This window comes from Corvus cornix, chromosome 7 (assembly GCF_000738735.6).
Source record: "Corvus cornix cornix isolate S_Up_H32 chromosome 7, ASM73873v5, whole genome shotgun sequence".
NCBI classification, from domain to species: Eukaryota; Metazoa; Chordata; class Aves; order Passeriformes; family Corvidae; genus Corvus; species Corvus cornix.
The window spans coordinates 19,987,177-20,007,923 of record NC_046337.1 but is presented as its reverse complement, the minus strand read 5'-3'; the positions used below and the strand labels follow the sequence as shown (position 1 = coordinate 20,007,923).

The window sequence follows — 20,747 nt, the reverse complement described above, 5'->3', positions numbered from 1 at the left end:
CAGGACTGTTTAGCACAGGAAAGAGAAAGCTCAAAACAGGTATTAATAATATAGAAATACACGAAGGGAGAATAAACAAAACTGAGCCAGGTTCTTTTCAGTGGTGCCCAGTGACAGTGCAAGAGTTGATGCGCACACACTGTAACACAGAAGGTTCAACCTGAACATCAGGAAGCACTCTTTCACTGTAAGGGTGACTGAGAACTGGCACAGGTTGCCCAAACAAGTTGTGGAATTTCCATCCTTGCAGATACTTAAAAGCTGTATGGACACTGTCCTGGGCAGTCTGCTACAGATGACTCAGGTCGGACAAAATAACCTCCAGAGGTCTCTTCCAACCTCAACTACTCTGCGATTCGCTGGAAGATAATACAGCCAAGCACACACACTTACCGACATTTTCAAAAACATATCAGTGCTTCACTTGCTGTGAAATCAGTGATCCTGAACTCTTTGGAAAAAATCAAACACAGAATGGAGATTTAAAGCATTGTAACAGAAATAAACTACAAAGTGACAAAGTGCTTCTTGGAAATTCCACTAGCTATCGAACGACATATTTGGGGACTTAAATAATTTTGAAAATCTAGTCATATTTCACTTGTTCAAGATTGTATGACAAGTCTGTAACCTCCTGAAGAATTAGACATGGTCTTCCCAATGCCTAGTCAAAGACCCATCTCTTTTTCCACCTAGAGATAGACTCTATTCTTGAGTCTATTCTATTCATACACCAACTAAAAAGAATCACAAGGACATTTAGTTCTGCTCACTAAATGTAACATCACATTGCATTTTTAGTATTTGGAATTTTCTATAAAAATACAATCACAAAATAATGGAGATCCAGTGTCTCAGACAATAAAAGATTATATAAAAGCCAACTTACTCCTCAGACAATTACGCACTGCTTTTACAGATACCATGATGCCCTACCTATAACCACAGGCAGTAGTTTAGTCACACTGCTGTAACTGCACTTCACATTCCTATTCAGACAGAAGCAACATTATGCTCTGAAACTTCTATTCCTAATGCCAAATTATTTACTGTAAGACTATTTTCAGCATATTCCTTTAATTACCTTAAACACTTCATATTAAGTAACTACAATTGCATTAATTCTTTTGGCTTTTGTTTTACAAAAGCAATCAACTCTCAGCTTTATTGTCCTACAACACATACTCGTGTTTCTTTACTGTTCCAAGAAACAGCAGTAAAAGTGTATGCTACATGATATATTACAATCATGTCAATACCAATGCAGATGGCAAAATTACAGAAAAGTTGGAATATGAGAGGCTGCAGTATGAAAGGCTCTGTTAGAAAATGTTAATATTTAAAATGTCCCTGCAATGGATCTTACCTGTTCAGATGGATGAAACTACTTGCAGGTGCTTCACATGTATACAACAAAGCAAAGTGAAGGTGCAATGGGCTGTTCCACAGTCACAATATCTACTGAAGTTAGATTCTATATCTATTCTCTCTCGACATGATCATACCTTAAAAATTACAATAATGGAGTACTCTTGAAGAACTTCTACAGAGTTTATTTACCAACATAAAAGGTGAGTGTATGGTGGCACAGAAAGTACAAAGATACTGCCTATGTACAAATTATTATGAAGCTGAAGTTGTGATGGGGCAGGAAGTGGTTTGATCCTGCTGGATGCAGGTCAGCTGCTGAAGCAATCAAGCATCACTAAATTCAAGCTAATAAGTACTCCCAAGAGCTGTAAGTCTCAATACAGAACAACACAGGTGAAGAACTGCACCATTCAACGAGTACTCACAAGCTCAATTCCATTCTGCTCCTGGTTATTTAACATGAATTAATGAAGCATAATAATTTTAAATGAAATTTCACTTAATTCTCAGATTCTGTGAGTTAGAAAATTAAATAGCCATTTGTTATCACCAATCAATTTTAAAACAGGTGCCTTCCACTGCTCTCAGAAGAACACTTGACTGATAAATACATGAGTGGAGAATTCAGTTTAGTTTCTGTTAGTGTCAGCTGTCAGTGTAACCTAGAAAAATTGCTCTTTACCATGTCCCTGTAAAAAAGACTATATATAAAGAGACAAATCCTGAAACACAGGATCTTTGCAACATGATCTGAAATCCTCACTTTACACTAGTACATACACCCCACCCACCCTTTCCACACTATAACATACCATCTTTCTTTCCTCTTTACCACACAATTTTTATAGTCGTTACTTTTCAAAATTTCAAAACATTGCCAGTGATTTGTCATGATACCTCAAGAGATAGCGCTGATATGATGTAACATTTCTCACAAGATAACATAGTTTGAAGAATTTATGGACCTATTTTACTTTAAAAAGCTTAGGTGTAATGGTATTTGAGAATCTTTCACTTTGTAATATTTTGCCAAAACAGACACACCTAAGTAGTGACAGCAGATGGAAGAGGTTAAAAGTATCAACTCCCAAATTACCAACTTTGCTAGGCCACCTTCCTTTCATAATTTAGACCCTTCTGTTGGAGATTTGAAAATATATTCTAGGCAGATGACATGTTAACAGAATAATTTCATGGTTCAGTGTGTTCGCAGTATGATTTATCTCTTATCTCTAGGCACTGGAGGTCCCTTTTGAGGAGATTTATTAGTTAGATCCAAGAATCCATTTTGATGAGAGAGAATATGTGCATGACCACAAAACAGAGCATTAACATTTGCTCTGAGATAATGCTTCCTTCTCATTAGCAGTTTTAAGAAAAGTCTCATGGACGTGCTATCACAACTGTTTCCAAAATACAGCACCTTCATACAACAAAATGTTCATGAATGAAAGAGGTTTTTAAAATTTGCATTAGTCCAGGAACTCATATCCCCTTCTCTTCTAAATCTACATAATATACTCAGAAATAAGGTCCAGAGTCTAATGAAACATCTAACTTAAAAATTAACTAGCATTTTCTTTTTCACTCCATTTTTGCTATTAGATATTTGCTGCAGGCACTACATTTTCTGTAGGACAAGGAACATTTAACTGTTTAACCACTGGAAGATGCTTAAACATCTGGCTCACAGCTCAGGCCATATTATCGACAGTATGAAGTTAATACTTAGACACCTTTAAAAAAAACACTGTGTTTTCAAAAACACTTAGCGTCCAGCATCTCCTGTTGTGAAGCACTAGTCAGGCTTTGAGAGAAGTGCAGCACAGTGGGATCTTTTTTTTTCATGCCCAAGTTCAAGTACTCTGTGATTTCTGAGGGTTCACCTGCCCTCTAGAAATAAGCTATTTTGTTGAGATAAACTCAGTCTCTAATCACGTTTTATGTTGCTTGACCCAATGATAGAAAATCTGAATTTAAACAGGCATAAGAGGCCTCCTCTTCCCACAATGCCACAACCCATCTTGGGATCCTATGATGCATCCATAGACGCGCTCCTTTGCAGACCTCTGAGCTATTCAATCTGGAGATTAGTCCATCCCTGGTCCAAGTTACATAATACAGACATGAATCTATGTTAGCTGGAGGTAGTAAGTATACCAGAAGTCCTTGAGTTCTACACAAGAAGGTATCTCCAGACATCTTGGGGGTATGCAACTGCTCTGACTGCCTGTACAAAATTATTCATCTAATGGTTGATTCAAATCCTATAAAGTCGAAGTAAGGACTCATTGATTTAAATTATACTCATTTAAGACTAAGGCCTAGCTCTGCTGCTCATTATGTTGAAACTCAATGCAATGGCTAAAAGCACAACTGGCTCTCTCTAGAAAAAAAGCCAATGACTAAACTGACATAGAAACTTCTTGAGAAAGGAAAAAGTCTACAGAAACACACATTGAGATTTCTGCATCTAGTTTTGGCAATTCTGCAATTACTAACATTTAAAAATATTCATGAGAACAGATTATTAAACAGTGCTTGATAGCAAAACTTGAAAACCATTGCTAAGTTTTCTGCTAATGTAAAGCAACCAGCATCACAGAAAACAGACCAGTCTAGTACACAGAAGGCAGTATAAATAGAAAGATATGGATCAACTGGAGTCAAGAATGTAAGCAAACGAGGAACTAATTCTTGATAACTCTTTGAGTGAGTGATGTCTAAGTGTCTTTTACTGTAAAGAGCAATGTCACCTCTTCTCCAAACTACAGTCAAATCAGCCCAGTCAACAAAAAATTATCCTGGGAGAACACATACAGAAATCCCATACAAAAATCAAAGAATCAATAGTCCATTACATTTATTGCTTGTTATTACCCATTACATTTATTGTTTGTTATTTGCAGAAGCTTTTTGCACTTCCAGATAAAATGGAGCTTGACTGTAGGGAACCATAGTCACACCCGAACTGTGCTCAGAGGATTTTGGATTGAACAGTCTCAGAAGGTGAGCTCCAATGCTTCTATACTTCACTGCTTGACACTCAACATCCAGTGCTCAGAGAAACCACTTTCAGTCTGAGAAGAGCCTCACTGCTCATGTTGAAAAGGCTGTTAAAAACGTGTGCATTTCAGCACAGTTATCAGGAACTTCTCTGAGAATACTTCCGAACTGTCAAGCTACTCTAAGAGGGGAACACACCTTTTTGTCATATTTGCTATCCCTCTGAATTGATTTCAGACAAGTACCAGGAGAGAAGTTCCATCTCCTATAGCCCAGGCGCTTATGCCAGCCAGCACTCATCATGGTCCACTTCATCTAATAAGAATGCATAGTTAGAAGCAGCAGGGCTATAGCTCATATAATGCACAGCAGAGGAAAATATCTTGACTTAAAAATTGATACTATTTGGTAAATGTATACATTATTTGATTAATCAAATAGATAATTCACCTTTGTTTTGCTAAGTCATACAGAGATGCAACAGCACATAGAAAAAGAGCCAAACTGTAGACAGAAATCAAAGACTCTACATGCCCTACTTCATGTATATTCCTATTGCTTGCCCTTACTTTTGGTAAGATTTCTGTTGTTTTAAACTGTTTTCACCACTGATAAAATTTATAGATATTGTTTTAGTAATTTGAAGCCTCCCTTGCCTTAACTGCCCGGACCTGTTTTACACTCATGTAAAGGCAAAAAGATCAACTGCTGCTTCAGCATGAATAATTTTGGAAAGAGCGGTGGTAGTTCATGTCTGAGCTGGGGAGAAGGAGATAACTGTATGAGCCAGAACCCAGCACAACTGCATCTGCATATAAATAGACTTAATCAGAAATGCAAATTGCAATCAGAAGAAATTTTAAAAGCCTATGACAACTGTGTAGATAACAAAAGGTCAAACACTTGTATTGCTGAAGGTTTTAAACTGTTAAGTCAGTGGTGATTCTTCATGAGCCAAAATGTGGAAAAGAGAAGTACTTGCCAGTCTAATCAATGAAGGACAATTTCTGTATTTCTTCTATTACTACAACTGTTCTGTTGCTAAACTCTATTTTACACTGTCAATCTCAGCTTATTCAGGAAGACTCAATGAAATGAAAACAAATGAAATCAAAACTAGACAGTATGAAATAATACAGCTAATTTACATGACTATATATAGAAGGAAATTTATATCCCTTTTTCATAACCAATCCAGTATCATTCATATTGGATTGTCCATGGATGACAATCCAAATCTTCACATTTTAACATCCTTATGTAAATAAAAAATAAATTATGACTACAGTTTGCTGAAACTGCCAGACTGCTTCATAGCACTGTCAAAATTGTATGTTTTACTTTTACAGTAAAACAATCCTAAGACTCTAGGGGAATAACATTTGAAAATGTTGTTTAACAGTTACAAATGTTGGCTTCTCCTTTTGAAATAAACGTTTTCATCAATAGAAGCTAAGAAAAGTTCTATTCGAAGGAAGGTACCTGGATATTATATGATTTTATATTCTAAAGTAAGAATAAAATAAATAAGTCTTCATCATTTCAAGGAATTCTAAATATAAATTATCATAGAAGCCAGGCTGAAAAAAAAGTCTTTGACATTACAGCTTTTTATTGTCTTTCTGCAGAAGAGATTCTTAGGATTTGAAGCACAAATATTTACCAAATATTTCTCCTTTGACTAGACTGCCTTTGAACAAACTAGTGAGTGAAGAGAGCCATCTAGTGCCATACCTTGGAATTTTAAAAAGGGTTTTCACCGGATGCATGTCAAATAAAGGAGGGTCTCCATCCCCCAGTTCAATAGCTGTTATTCCCAAGGACCACACGTCACATCGAGCATCATATGAGTAGTCATACTGTTGTTCACAAGCAATGACCTACAAGAAGAGAAGCAGAGAAACCAACGCTTTAACCTAATGTACAATTCATGTCATCCAATATAACATTTTTGAGTCATGTCTAAAATGCTATGTAATCAAATCCATGTCATTTTTGCCTGTATATACAAGACAGAAGAAACACCACAAAAAGGTAACAGTAAATTAGAACTTCTCTTAGGTTTGTTTTCTTTAAAAGCAATCTGTTTCTTTTTTTAAAATACATTAAGCTCCATGGGATGCTTCAAACATCTATACATAGAACATCAACACTAAATTCTGTTTTTGAAAGAACTACTTTCAGAAACCTATTAATAGCAGAGAACCCTAATGATGTTATTCTTATTAACTTCTATGACAATTCATGAGGATAGACCGATTTGCGCAGCTGGTTTTTAGATAAGGATGCTCCATCAGTAGTTTCTGCCTTTTTTTGTTGTTGTTCAGTTTTTGTTGTTGTTGTTGTTTTGTTTTGTATTTATTGAATTTGAGTAGTTTTAAAAAAATCTTAGGTAACATACCACATACCTTGTCTAAGAAAAATGGACGTGAACGGGAATCTCTCCTTGGATATCAGAACTGTTTTACATCACAAACTTAATACACACTTCCACCCAACCCAATGATCACATTCTAATATGCTAACTATTAGTGTAACCTGAATCTAAATGTGAGATTCAAACCAAAGTTTAAATTTAGCTCTTATCTTTGCAAAGGGATGAGACAAAAATTGCAGCTTCACTGCATTTTATTATGATTTGGAATTCAGGCTCAAGTTTGTCTTCCCAAGTCTCATCAATTAAACAATTACTTTGAAATCTTGTTGGATCCCTGCATATTGCTAGTATCAACTTCCATGATTTTTCTCATGGTTTTTAAAGTATCTTTAATAATTTGTATTTAAGATAAAAAGAATATGTCCTAGGGTGGCTGTACCTGCTCTAGAAGGTACTGTATTTTTTTTTAACTTCTGTATTACTTCTGAGTTCCTGTGTTAGGGCTTCAGTTTGGAACACCACTTTGCAAAGATCGCAACATGCAAGTCAGCAATGCGAGTAGCTGCTGGCAGAGAGAGTCACCTGTTAGAAAAAAACCTTTCCTGGAGAAGCTGCTGATTCCAGCTTAACATCTTAGTTGCTTTCTCCATAAACTCCACATAACAAAGGCACTCCTGACTCTGGTAGTGATTCTGTCCAACAGGCCCACAGAACCTGTCCATCTCTTATTTGGGACTCATGACCCCACTGTAGTGCATTCATCATTTATTTTATCAGAAATCAGGGATGCTGAACACAGTTAAAATAATACTGAAATGTTCATGGGGGGAGGTTTGCATTAAAGTTGCACATTAGTTAATTCCTTTTCTTTTCCTAGAGCAAATCAGTCCAGAAAAATTAAGACCTTTCCAAATTTTTTTATCTATGTTTTGACAAGTGTTGAGATCACTCTATCTCCTCAGTTTTTCCAATTATTATGCCAGAGAAACAAGAAAAATGAAAGTAAGCACTGCAAAAGAGGATTCAAAGATTTTTTTTCCTTCAACTTGAAGAGGCACAGCTTTGTTAGTTAAGCTGGTGTTTTTCAAAGTTGTCACACAAAGATAATTTCTTCACCTCCCTTCTGTTCAACAGAATGTCTTAAATGAAAGTTCTGGAATAATTTTTAGTTCTTCAAAATGTTTGCTATAGCCTTGATCTCATCACAGAGATCACTCTATCTCTTAAAACATGCATAACTACATAGCTCAAGCAGAGTGCTTTAGCAGGCTCTGTTTAGAGGCCTGTTTGTTTAGAAGCTCTGTTTCAGAGGCCTTCATGATAATTTCATATTCTTATATCATTTGTGAGAGAGAAAAGATCAAATGCAAAAATTTGGAAAGTTGGTATAGAGATGCATCAGAGATACTTAAATAATATATTCTAAAGAGGCTATCATTGAAATTTTGCTCAGAGATTGAAGAGGAAGCTTATACTTCTTGATTATTTTGGGGTTTTCTATACAGTTCCCCAAATAATCTGTATACTCAATCACCCTTCCTCAAAAAAATCATCCAAGTTGGCTTCCAAGGCCATGGCTTGGAAGCTTATCCATATGTGGCTAATTTTATGCACTGTGCTCTCCTTCCTTTTTTAACACATGAAAAATATTTATCTGCTTAGTACAAAATCTGCTAGAAACCATTTCCTGGAGGTGAATACCTTTGAAGTTGCCTGGATTCTCATCGGTGTGCTGAGTCCTTTGCAAATACTTGTCTATTTGTTCTAAAACTTTATGATGCAGAGGAATATATTTTCATTTTCAAGAGAAGGAAAAGAAGGACCTGTTCAAGGTCACACTGGACTTCATCAGCAATGCCACACACATAGCTGGTCTCCCACATTCAAAGGTACCATGATTTTTTCCCTACAAGCACATCACAATTGCTTCTAACTACAGGATGATGACAAACTTTGCTCTATATCTTGGTCTTACAAAGTTTAACAAACTACACTAAAATTATTAGCATCAGACCTCATTGTGTTCATAGTGGGTGGGCAAAAGAAAATATACTGCAACTGTTGTTTTTAAAAACAAAAAATAAGTCTTAGAACTTTTTTCACCTTCACAGTATATTACCTACCAAAGAGAAAAGAATGTATAAGGCATCTTTGTGTCTTCTGCTCCACAGCTAACAGCTACACCTCCAATACATATATAATGACAGTATAAAGACACTAGGGCAAAATACTGCCGTTCTAACCAAGGCGAATTAGACACCATTAGATTTTCCTCCATTCTGTTATAGACGTTATAGTGACTATTTCAGAAAAAAAATTCCGCTTAATATATATTCTTTTTTTAAAAGAAAATAAGCCAGTGGACCATACAAACCAGTATGTTTTATACCATTAGCTTGACAATAGTGAGATTAGCCTCACAGAAAAGATACAAAATGAACTACTCTTCATTCAGTACGCAGAACGTACGCGAACTTAACAATCACTTTGATTTGAAACAAGTGTTTTCTGTGGAACATATTGAATCTTACCAAGTTATGCACCCCTTGGAGAAACACAGATACCACTAATTTAGATTTTTAAAGCAAGAATCAAATGTTACCTTTTTTCCTTGATGAAAGGTGCACATCAACAGTTTGCTTTATGTGTTGGCTAGCAGAGAACACTCTCTCTTGCAATGTGAAGAAGAAAGTGTTCTCTAAGTCACAGTTTACAAGCCAGCCAAGTCCTTGGGAATGCCCCAGTCCTGTTTTGCCTTAAAAACTATTGCTACTCCCTGCAGAGCAAAAATCTCTAAAAGCCAAATACAAAAGAGGAATATGCTATTGACTTATCTTTCATTATATTCCTGTCTCTAATCTGGAATTCAGAGACACTTTTTTTTTTTTTGAAACATCTCTACTTTTTGTTGGAGTTTTGGAGCTGAGAGTATTGCTCAGCATTGCTGATGCCTGCTCTGCCCAGTGGGGCATGAAGACAGAGAGCCCAGAAGAAATGATCTGAAACTGAAGAACATGCTACTCCCTTTCTCTTCCTTGTGGAAAGACATCACATTTGTACAAATTTCATATCCAGCAAAATCCTCCCCTGCTTGTAAAAGTGAAACAGAAGAAGTTGTTTGCTTTGCTGCAAACATTATGTTCATGGCAAAGCCTCAGGGGGTGATGTAGCTAATCTTGAGATTTGCTAGTAAACATCATGGGAACAAGCACCAAGTCTCTCACTTCAGCATAGGCTGACTGCATGCACACAGCAGCCCTGGTTGCTAAGGAGACAGGCTGTCACCTTTTGTTTCAGTTGTAATTTCATCATGATTTCATGTCCAGTCATACTGCTGTAGGTTGAAAAGCATTCAAACACCAGACAGAGAAACAGAAAGTGTGATGCTAGTTGTCAACACTAATTGTGCTGAGGGTCACACCAGTACAGAATGAGGGGATGGGGAATTCACAGGTCTGGAAAAATGGTACATAAACAAATCATTCACACTAATTGGAGGGAATTTAGAGAAGCCAGTGCCTAGGCATTCTGTGTGCTTTATAACTCATACAGAAACACAAAAATTCACAGAGATACACAAGATGACTCACACCTTGACAAGAAAACTTTATATTCAAGGATATAATTCTGCTTGTTCTGAAATCAATACAAATACTCCTCTGAACTTCAGCAAGCCCAGTAGCAGATCAAAGGTGGATTTAAAAGAAGCAAAACAGGTAATACAGAGAACTACCTATTATTTGGACAGTGGTCATACTGACTTGTGCAGAGAGAGGAAGCTGTAATATGTTTAGGTAAAGTAAAATACATCAAACCCTTTAAAGTTTACCCAGAATTATTATAAGTGAACTTACTTTCACTTTGCCTCAGTATATACAGTGCCTGTACAAAACAGAGCTGCAAGCATATGCTGATAATAGCAGCAGAGATGTGCTACCTGGAGACAACTGCTGCACAACGAGCGCTGCTGATCCACCCGCAGGAAGGAGCCTGGAGTTAGCAGGGTTGCTGCTGCTGGAGTGAGGCAGTGCCAGGCTCAGCTGATGGAGCCAACTAAGCAGCTTATGTGGCGTGTGAGCACTGCTGAGAAGCACTGCGCACGGAAAATGAATGTGGCACAAAGTTGTTACCCTTGCTGCAAGGAAAACAAGATTGCTAGCTGTGCCAGTCAAGTGAAATAAACCAACTGAACTTCTGGGCTCCATCTGACACTATAAAACCCAGCTTCATTTGTTTACATTGGAAATACAATATTAAATGTTCTTCTAATTCCTATGCACCAAAACCAAAAAAGTCTTTCATGATAGCATTTAGCAGCACTAGGGATACTGAATTAGACAAATCAAAGTGATACTTATCTATATCTATCTGTCCATCACTTCCTCTTTCCCTCTTTTCAATCCACTCTTCAAGCACATTCATAAATTAAAAAAAGCAATTTTGTGTTTGAAATTGGTTCCCTATTCCTGCATTTTCTTATTTGGATTTCAGTTCCTTATTTTGTACCATCATACAAATTTTTCCATAGTATATCAGAAAATTATTACATTGTTATAAACGTTACCAAAATAAGTAGTAAATAAGATTTAAAATAAGTCCTATAAGTAATTATAACAATTAATACTGATTCATTGTAAATTAATTATATGTCAAGTAGTCAAACTTTAACAGCTGTGAGTAATCAATTTTTATTTTTATTTTTAACTCACCCAAGGGAGATATTCCTGAGACCATTAGACTGCTCTGGCAACAGGCTACATTTGTAGGGGAGCGTAATACCTTTTATTGGACCAAATGATACAGGAAGGAAAAGGAAAAGGAAAAACAGACAGGCTTTCAAGCACACAAATCTTGCTTTTACACCATGAGACCATCACAAACTCAATACTGCTCATAATAATAGAATTGACACATTTTGCTTCTGATCCACACATTTACTCCAGAGCAGTAGTACATATACTACACACCGCACACAGATTTTCAAACCGTCTTTCACAAAGAAAGCAAAAACTAAGAGCCAACTCCAGCCTCCTAAGTAAACATACTTCATGTAGGCAACTCAGTGCAGACCCACGTGGTCTTGAACTGATTTTCTCTGATGTTTTGGGCTTGTTGTTTTGATTTGTCTTTTAAATCTTTAAACACCCTACACGAAAGCTTTACAACCCCTCCATAGCTGTTAAAACAAAACAGAAGCAACTCCTCCGCATCCCTTCACAAGACTACGGCTATGTCATCAACGTTACTGGCAATGTTCCCGGAGATTTTCTCCAGCTGCCATGTACTTTTCAACTCCTTCCTGCCATGCTAGCCCAGGTGGAGATCAGTTCTCCGGGGATCAAAGGAGGAGGTGATGCATTCTGCCAGACATCGCTTTTGAAGGAGAGCTTGCTGGCGCTGTCCTGTTGTGCTCTCTGCCTCTCTTGTACGTAATGTCCTTTAAAGAAACCTCTGTATTCCAATTCAGCTTTCTACATCCACTGCTTTCATTCTGGACTTTACTCAACTTCAATATAACTCCTTACTACAGCAGTTTGTTAAAGCTTCGGTTTCAGAGTCACAGAAAAAGAAGAAAGTAGGGGAAAAACCAGGACAGAAACAGCAATTTCCTTTATTTCTTTAAAGAAAAAAAAAATCTGTATTCACAAAAAAATCTTTTAAAAATCATCTGTCAGCTCTCAGAAGGTGGCATCTCAGAGTCACAGGCATTTCAGTCATGTGCAGCCATTTAGAGACTTAATTCTACCCCACATTCTGCCACTGATCTGCTGTAAGTTCTTAAGCAAATCACTTCACTTCTATGTCCCTCAGTCGTTCCATGCAGTCTTGCCCTATCTATTTAGAGCAATTGTTCCCACTCTTCCCCCCATGCCTTCCCACACTTACACTTCAGTAGTTCCTCTCTGGCATGCCTATACCTAGTTCCACATGAACCACAGCACTGCACTCAAACCCAGTGCTGCATTTCGAGAAGACAGCTAATATTCCCTAAAAATAATTCCCAGTACACTGCAGTGTCCCAGCACCTTAACCTCCTGAAAAACAGGATGTAATTTCATAATGTATGTCAAGTGGGAAATTCCTTTTCACCCTAGGCTTAATATAGTATCACCTATGTGACAAATTATTTAATGCTACTTATCTTTATCTTTGACATTTATCTATTGCATTTATTATTTTTACCTCTTAAATGCATGGAATTTTCAAATATTTCACTGTTAATTAATCAAGATGCCAGATACACACAAGGTCCATAAAAGCAGCAGCAGATTTGTCTATTTCCATCTGTAAAGGTTTTTTCTAAGGACAGTTGTTTGGGCGTTTGGTTTTTTTTTTTTTTGCAAATTATCCTTTCACTCTTTTCTCATTTATTGTAATTTACAAGGTAAAAAGACCACAAAACTGAAAAACTGTAATAAGAGCTAATTTAATAACCTATCTCTTATCATTATCTGTAAGAGAATTGTTAGTATACTTTCACGGAAGATGCTAAAATATTTTCAAAACTTTCCTTAATAGAGAAGGTATAATATTATTTATCACAAAATAAGCATACTTTTCCACTGTAAAACTGTTTTCAAATGGCTTTCAGGCAGAAAAGTAAGTGTATATACTTTCTTTAAAGCTATACCCTATTTATACTAACTAGCAGATTCTTACAGTTCATTATAAACCAGCATGTACAAAATTCCTTGCTTAGCTGGCAATTAAAAGTATAGTGAAAATGTGCATATGCGAAAAGCTAATTTTAGCAAATTGACCTTGAATCTCTTGATGTAAGCAAAGGGCTGGCAAATAGAAAAGGTTGAAATATGACAAGATGAGACTATACTAAATTGTTTCACGGGAATGTATCACTGTACCTGTTAAGAGTTAATTAAAAACATGAAAGGAAAGATGGAGAGGGACTTTTTACAAGAACATGTAGTGACAGAATAAGAGGGAGTGGATTCAAACTGAGAGAGTAGGTTTAGATGAGATATTAGGAAAAAATTCTTTACTGTGAGGATGGTGAGGCACTGGAACAGGTTGCCCACAGAAGCTGTGGATGCCCCATCCCTGGAAGTGTCTAAGGTCAGGTTGGATGGGGCTCTGAGCAACCTGGTCAAGTGGAAGGAGTCCCTTCCCAGGCAGGGGACCTGGAAACAGATGAACTTTAAGGTCCCTTCCAACCCAAACCTATGATTCTATGATTCAATAAGCCCAGGTTAGTGATGGGCTTATCTTTCCTATGCTGTTTTCCCAATTCAGTATTTAACTACACATTAAATGTATTTACAATTAAATGAATTTTTTCCCAAATTCTAAGACCTGAATACAGCCCTTACTATAATAAATACTGACTTCAGCAGAAAAGTTGCTGTGAAGTTTTTGCAAAATTATATTTTTCTCTGTGTATATTTTTAAACTATATTAATGCAAGTTATTTGTTGGGGTGCCTTCTTACCACCTAGTTTTGTTAATTTTTCATTAGATATGCAAAGACACAGCTTCATACTGAAACAATGCAAATATTATTCATTGTTTCAGGATTAGACTTACTTCACATACACATGATCAGATTTAAAGTTTAAAAAGAACACAAAGGAACATTGGGAAAATAAAGACAATTTAAGCTAGTCACCTACTGTTCTAACACTTTGGAAATTTATTCTGATCCTCAGATGTACTGAATTTTATCCTAGTAGAATGCCTTGATTCAGCAGGACAAAGGAAAACTGTCTGGGGCAGTCTTACTGATCATTACTTCCTCCTGGCAGGACGGCAACAAATATTCAAAACACAGAATTGAGACAGCTTTAAATAATACTGTGACATCTGAATATCTCTGAAAATAGGAAAACAGACCCAAGATTTTACCTCTGGTTAACTCATTATTACAGAATTCATATACCTTTACCACAATGTCACATCTTTCCTACTCATGTGTCATATGTCATATTTCAACACCTAATCCTTCAAAGGATCAACTATGTTTTAATTATGTTCTTTTTAAAATGTAAGTATACAGTCACCAGTAACATTTTTTTAGCAGTTATCAGTAAAATATAACAGCATATTCCCTGCAGTTTTAAATTATCTTCAGCATCTCTCCAGTTCTTTCTGACTTCAAGTATCTTTTTCTATTTCCATTCTTAAAACTAAATTTGGGCCAAACATGTACATATATCTGTACATGGAGCAGATCATCTTGAGTGTGATCACATGGCATACATAGGACAACCAAGAGATCAGACCCAGCCAGCAGGAAGGGCAGGTCCTGCCCAATAAACTTGACCCCCTTTTATGGCCAGGTGACCTACCTAGTAGATGAGGGAAAGGCTGTGGATGTTGTTTATCTGGACGTGATGGTCCTTTGACACAATCTCCTACAGCATACTCCTGGAAAAGCTGGCAGCACGTGGCTTGGAGAGGTGCACTCTTCACTGAGTTAAAACTGGCTGGATGGCCAGGCTCAGAGAACGGTGGAGGACGGTGCTGCATCCAGTGGGTGTTTTGTCACCAGTGGTGTCCCCCAGGGATCAGTGTTGGGCCTAGTCCTGTTTAATATCTTCACTGATGATCTGGATGAGGAGATCAAGCATACAGCACTACAGGCTGGGGGCAGAGTGGCTGGAAAGTGGCCCAGTGGGAAAGGACTTGGTGGTGCAGGTCAACAGCAGCTGAACACGAGCCAGTGTGTGCCCAGATAGCCAAGAAGGCCAGTGGCATCCTGGTCTGTATCAGGAATAGTGTGGCCAGCAGGGCCAGGACAATGACTGTCCCCCTGTACTCAGCACTGGTGAGGTCACCCCTCGAGTGCTGTGTCCAGTTGTGGGCCCCTCAGTTCAGGAAGGACGTTGAGGTGCTGGACTGTGTCCAGAGAAGGGCAAGGAAGCTGGTGAAGGGTGTGGAGCACAAGTTCTGTGAGGAGCAGCTGAGGGAGCTGGGGGTGTTTAGCCTGGAGAAGAGGAGGCTCGGGGGGACCTTATTGCCCTCTACAACTCCCTGGAAGGAGCGTGTAGCCACGCAGGGGTCAGCCTCTTTTCAAAGACAACATGAGCCAGGACAAGGGGTCATAGTTTTAAGCTGTGTCAGGGAAGGTTTAGGTTGAACATTAAGAAGAATTTCTTCAGAGAAAGGGTGATTAAATATTGGAATGGGCTGCCCAGGGAGATCATGTAGTCAAAATCCCCAGAGGTGCTTAAGGAAAGACTGGATGTGCCACTCAGTGCCACGGTCTAGTTGACATGATGGCTGGTCATAGGTTGGACTCAGTGATTTCAGAGGTCTTTTCCACCTACTTGACTCTGTGATTCTGTTATTTTGTGATCTTCTAACTGAGCATGTTTCAAGAGTCAAGTTTTCAGCTCGATCATGATAATGTAATCATATGTGTGGAAAAAAATCTGCAATTCTATTTAAACTAGATTTTGTTCAGTTATGCACTGGAAGTTAAAAACAAGACTAATGTTACTGCTTAGAACCACAGATGTAAAGGCAGTTCAGTACAAAAGCTTCAAATCTGATTTATCCTGCTAGCATACAGCACAGTTTATTTCAGCACAACAGAAGCAGATTCTAGGTAACTTGTTTGCTAACAGGCAGCTTTAAACATACTAACACTATCCTGACTTATCTTTTATTGGTATGCTTCTACTCAGTGTTTCAGTTTCTGAAAGTCTATGTCTGTAACCATAAAACAATATTAATTAGGTTAAACTATTATTAATTTTCAGTGAGTCTACTTTAAAGCTGCTCTCAAACTGACTTACCCTTGTCATGTTCCTCTGTTGCTTCCTCAAAACCTAATTTTTACCTGTATTTTCATTTTTCAGCAAAATTTTTGTTAATCACAAGCTCTGCTCAAAACAAATGCTCAGACAGATCTTTTTTGTCCTGACACTGCTACACAAGCCTCAGAGTCATCAGAAAAAAAGGAGCCAAGGTGCTTGAGTCACTCAAAAATGTTCAGCTGCTGCTTTGAGTACTGCCAGTAAGAACACTGAACCTTCCTTATGCCACCCTCAATCACTGCTGTTTTCCTATGAACTTTTGCTATTTCAAGCACCATGCCATATTTCAAGTAACCATGCCTTTGATATGTTTTGCAAACTTAAAATACGGTTTGCTTCGTTTTACAGACTGTTTGTGACCCAGGCTGATCTAGTGATTCCAGTTTCCAGTGTGTTTGTCTCCTGCTTATATCTAATTATTCCTGTCATCTTAAAACATTCTCCAACATTCTTCTCCAGATTTTATTTTCCTGGGGTTTACATTGGAAAATATTTCCGGTCAGCTTTATTCTACTCTGAAACACTACTGTAGTCTCTTCCTGCAAGGCAAACTTTTTCATCTCCCCTCTTCATTCCCGCTTCAGATTAAATCCATCTTTCTCACTGCCAGATGAGATCCCATGATTGCCTGCATTGACCAAGGCACCTGTGTTTCACATGTAGATAAAGTCCAATTTAAAAAAAAAAAAAAAGTCTTCATTCTATTTCTCTGATTAGTAACACTTCATTCCTGTTCAGTTATTTTATGATATTTTGGGGTTTGACATAAATTCTATTCTATCCTAAAGGTCAAAAACCTTTAGGCAGGATGTTTTTTCACAAATGAGTGCAAAAAACTGAGTTAAGTCTTTCTAGTGTTTACTGATCTCACCAGAATCTCATCTAGAACACTCTTCCTAATAAACTGTTACCCATGCACACCTTTTCATCTTATTGCAGTCCTAATATTCCATCTTTCACATAAAAATTTGGATGCATATTTTAAAAATACCAGAAAGATCTCCCCAGAAATAAAAGTAAATTGCATCTTGCACATCACTTGAAACCTGTCATTTATATGAGCAACTGCAGTGACTTGAGCAAGTATGTTATACAACCTGTTATTTAAAAGCCATTTCAACAACAGCATAATGGATATCTAAGCATCTTACAGCTGTTTTGCAGATTGGTACACCTATGAAACCTGGCACATCTCACACAGGCATACAAATGTGATATGGGTTACTATGTATATGGTACTGGGTTGGTTCTTTCAACAGATTATTTTCAAAACAGTAAGTATTCAAAGCTACTCCTGTTCCTGTTTGATGTGCTATGTACGTAACACACCTTGGTTACATGTGTGTTGTATTTTTAGGTCAAAATTTTTCAGATCATAACATCTGCTATCTCTGGCTTTTTGCCATGAGAATAATTATTTTCAACACAGAAGGGAAAATAAATTTGGTATTATTACTGCCCTTGATGGGAATTATTCAAGCAAAACAGTATCATAAAAATAACCTATAATAATCCACATTCAATAAAATCCTCCATAATATGTCCATTATTATCTAGAGAAGTGTTTTATAGAGGTCTCATTTTAGAAATGTCTCCACCCAAGGTGATTCCATAAATAATGCTTGCACAGTGGTTTCTAAGGTATCTTGTGTCTCCTTTGTGACGTAAACTGGTTGTTATGGAGATGGTGAAATATCAACCATTCTTTGTGAGACTGTGCAAGATCAATTTTAGACCCTTTACAGCAGCGTCTTTTCTGTGCTCAGCTGTAATCAGCCTTCCTTAGCAATAAAAACAAATCCATAAAATGTATGAAATGCTTTAAAACAAATGTTTGCACAATACTTTTAACTCTGACATACAGAAATAGACCTGTGTGTATTTGTAATGGATATAAATTCCATCCTAAATTCCCCAAACTTCATATGGCCTTCAACAGAAAAGAGGCTTGTACTGTTACAAAGGCTGAACATCTTACAAATAAACAGACCACTCCTGTTTCAATACTTGTTTTTAGATTTCATAATCTGTATCTTTCAGAAGTACTTTGTGTTCCTTAAAGCAGTGAGGGCAAAGATTGATATCTTTCACCCCAAAATTTGGTAAAGTACAAATGGGACTTCTGTTCAACAATGTGTTAAAACTTTTTAGAGCTTCATGAAATAGAAGACAAAGGGTTACATCTGGGTAGCAGTACGTAAAAATAGGGTCTAAGATACTCAAATATGGGCTAAGCTACCTGTATATTATTTTTCTCCATTTTTTAATCTACATTAGCCCATGTGTCTGAGTTTAAAGGTCCCCAGTCAATAATTAAGGTTAAAGAACACATAGGTCAGTCAGGGGTTTGCAGTGTGCAAGACTATAGCAAGACTGGAAAGAAGGGAAAGAAGGAATTCCTCCTTCTCGCCCCAGTCCGTATTTACACAATGGACGAGCATCCCAAAACAAACAATATTTGACTGGAAAGTCATAACATTGTCAGGACCCTCAGTTACTTGTAGATCTTCTGTACTTTTATGGAAACACTACAGAGAAGAAAACGATTATTAGAAATCCAAAATAATATACTCTAATAGTATATTATTTTTACTGAACAGAGGACAAGATGTAAAGCAGAAAGACAGCCATAAGGGAGGCAAGAAAAGACCCCCTCCTACTATGGGGAAGTGGCAACCAAGTGTGTATTGCAATGAACGGAGACAACCCAGACAGGCACATCTGCCTACCTCAGGTGCCATCCAAAAGGGTGTACCCACTGAGGTGTTTCTACGCAGCCGTGTGCTGGTGAGCTGGGCTGAAACACCTGCAACAAAACAGATCAAAGAAACTTGGCTTCAAATTAATTGTCATTTTGGTAAGTTTATTTCAAGTATCTTGAAAACAAAACCCAAACGTGTGAGCACAGCTGCAGAATGCCTGGCCAAAATAGGGGCAAATTATTTGTTTGATCAATTTCAGCTTGTTGTTTTCTTCAGAGTTTCTGAGAGATTTTTTTTTGTGAATGACTCTCAGTTTGAAGCCCTTTCATTCAAAATCAAAAATTCCATTGTCACATAAATATCCCAGGTTTCTTTCTGCTATTTTCATATGTATAAATGGTAACTATTAAAATTACAACTTGACTTTAAAACTTCTGTTTCACAAATTTACTGCCCGAACTGGCTGGAGATTTGTTCACTAGCATACTTGCAGAGGCTCCTGTTCAACAAAACAAAAACACTTATGCACTTGCTTAAATCTTTCCCTAATGAGGAAAGCTCAGAAGCTCAAGCTCACACTGCAGCTTGTATTTAGGGAATTAAGCACATAAAACAAAACATTAGCTTCAGAGCTTTGCTGACTGGCGCTGGACTACTGACGTATAACTGAAAAAAACCAAAAGAATGAACTAGAGTGCAATCAAACACTCTGATTTAACAAATCAGAACGAACTTTGACAGCAAATCATCTCTGCTCTGGTCGACACATAATTGAATGAGTTCAGATCAGTAGCATTCCAATGAGGTGACACAAAGCCAATATTGATTTAGAAATATCTTTTGCTTTTACATTTTTTAAAAACAAAAGCCACAGTGGTTTGCTCTTTTGGCATTACCCAGAGACAAAAATGAGCAGAAACACATAATACACCTTGACTGCTGCCAATAAATTTAAAAAATTAGATTCATAAGTTAAATTATTTGATTTCTGATTCCAACATTAAATTCTATATTTGTTTTTAATTTTTCAGTGTAATTGCAAGTCTTCAGTGATTTCCTGAATACTGCCGTGAAACAGTTAATGGCTAGGACATACAACAAGCCTCTGTCCATTTCACTGTGATCTCTCTTCAGCCAGCTTAATTCATAGCTGCTATGTAGGGATATTCCAAAACAGTGCAGAATACCAAAGAACTGAGAGAGGGAGAGCGGGAGCATAAATTAATGATAAGTTGCAGACATTTTGGGTCAATTTACTGTGACCATCATTTATTCAAATATATAATGCTGTCGACAGAAATTGAGGGAAGAAACATGTGTTACATTGAAAAAACAAGCTGTAAAGTCATGCAGTAAAGGAAAGTAAAGCCTCAAAGATATCTGTGTAACCCTCTCTTGTGACCTAATATCCATATGTACAGCCTTGAATATGAAGCACCTTTTTTTTCATCCAGATTCTGTCTTATTCTCTGGATAGAATGGATAGTATTCACTGAATAAGTCATAATTTAATTT

The 20,747-nt window shown here is 37.2% G+C and overlaps 1 protein-coding gene across 22 annotated transcripts in view; it reads right to left on the bottom strand.

Moving 5' to 3' along the window:
• The window catches only part of MYO3B (myosin IIIB), a 248,769-nt gene that overhangs the window by 192,625 nt on the left and 35,397 nt on the right, over window positions 1-20,747 (bottom strand). For 20 of the 22 annotated variants that reach the window (XR_002047282.3, XM_019290511.3, XM_039554756.1 and 17 more), the window contains 2 exons: window positions 19,260-19,336; window positions 6,112-6,257 (listed from right to left, as the gene is read on the bottom strand). Coding sequence is in view for 21 of the 22 variants with exons in the window: in XM_019290511.3 (XP_019146056.1) it covers window positions 6,112-6,257; window positions 19,260-19,336 (223 nt within the window). In the remaining variant the exon portion in view is untranslated. Of the gene's footprint in view, window positions 1-6,111; window positions 6,258-10,608; window positions 10,694-19,259; window positions 19,337-20,747 lie in introns of those variants that run through there. The other 2 variants (XM_039554765.1, XM_039554764.1) reach the window with 2 other exon arrangements.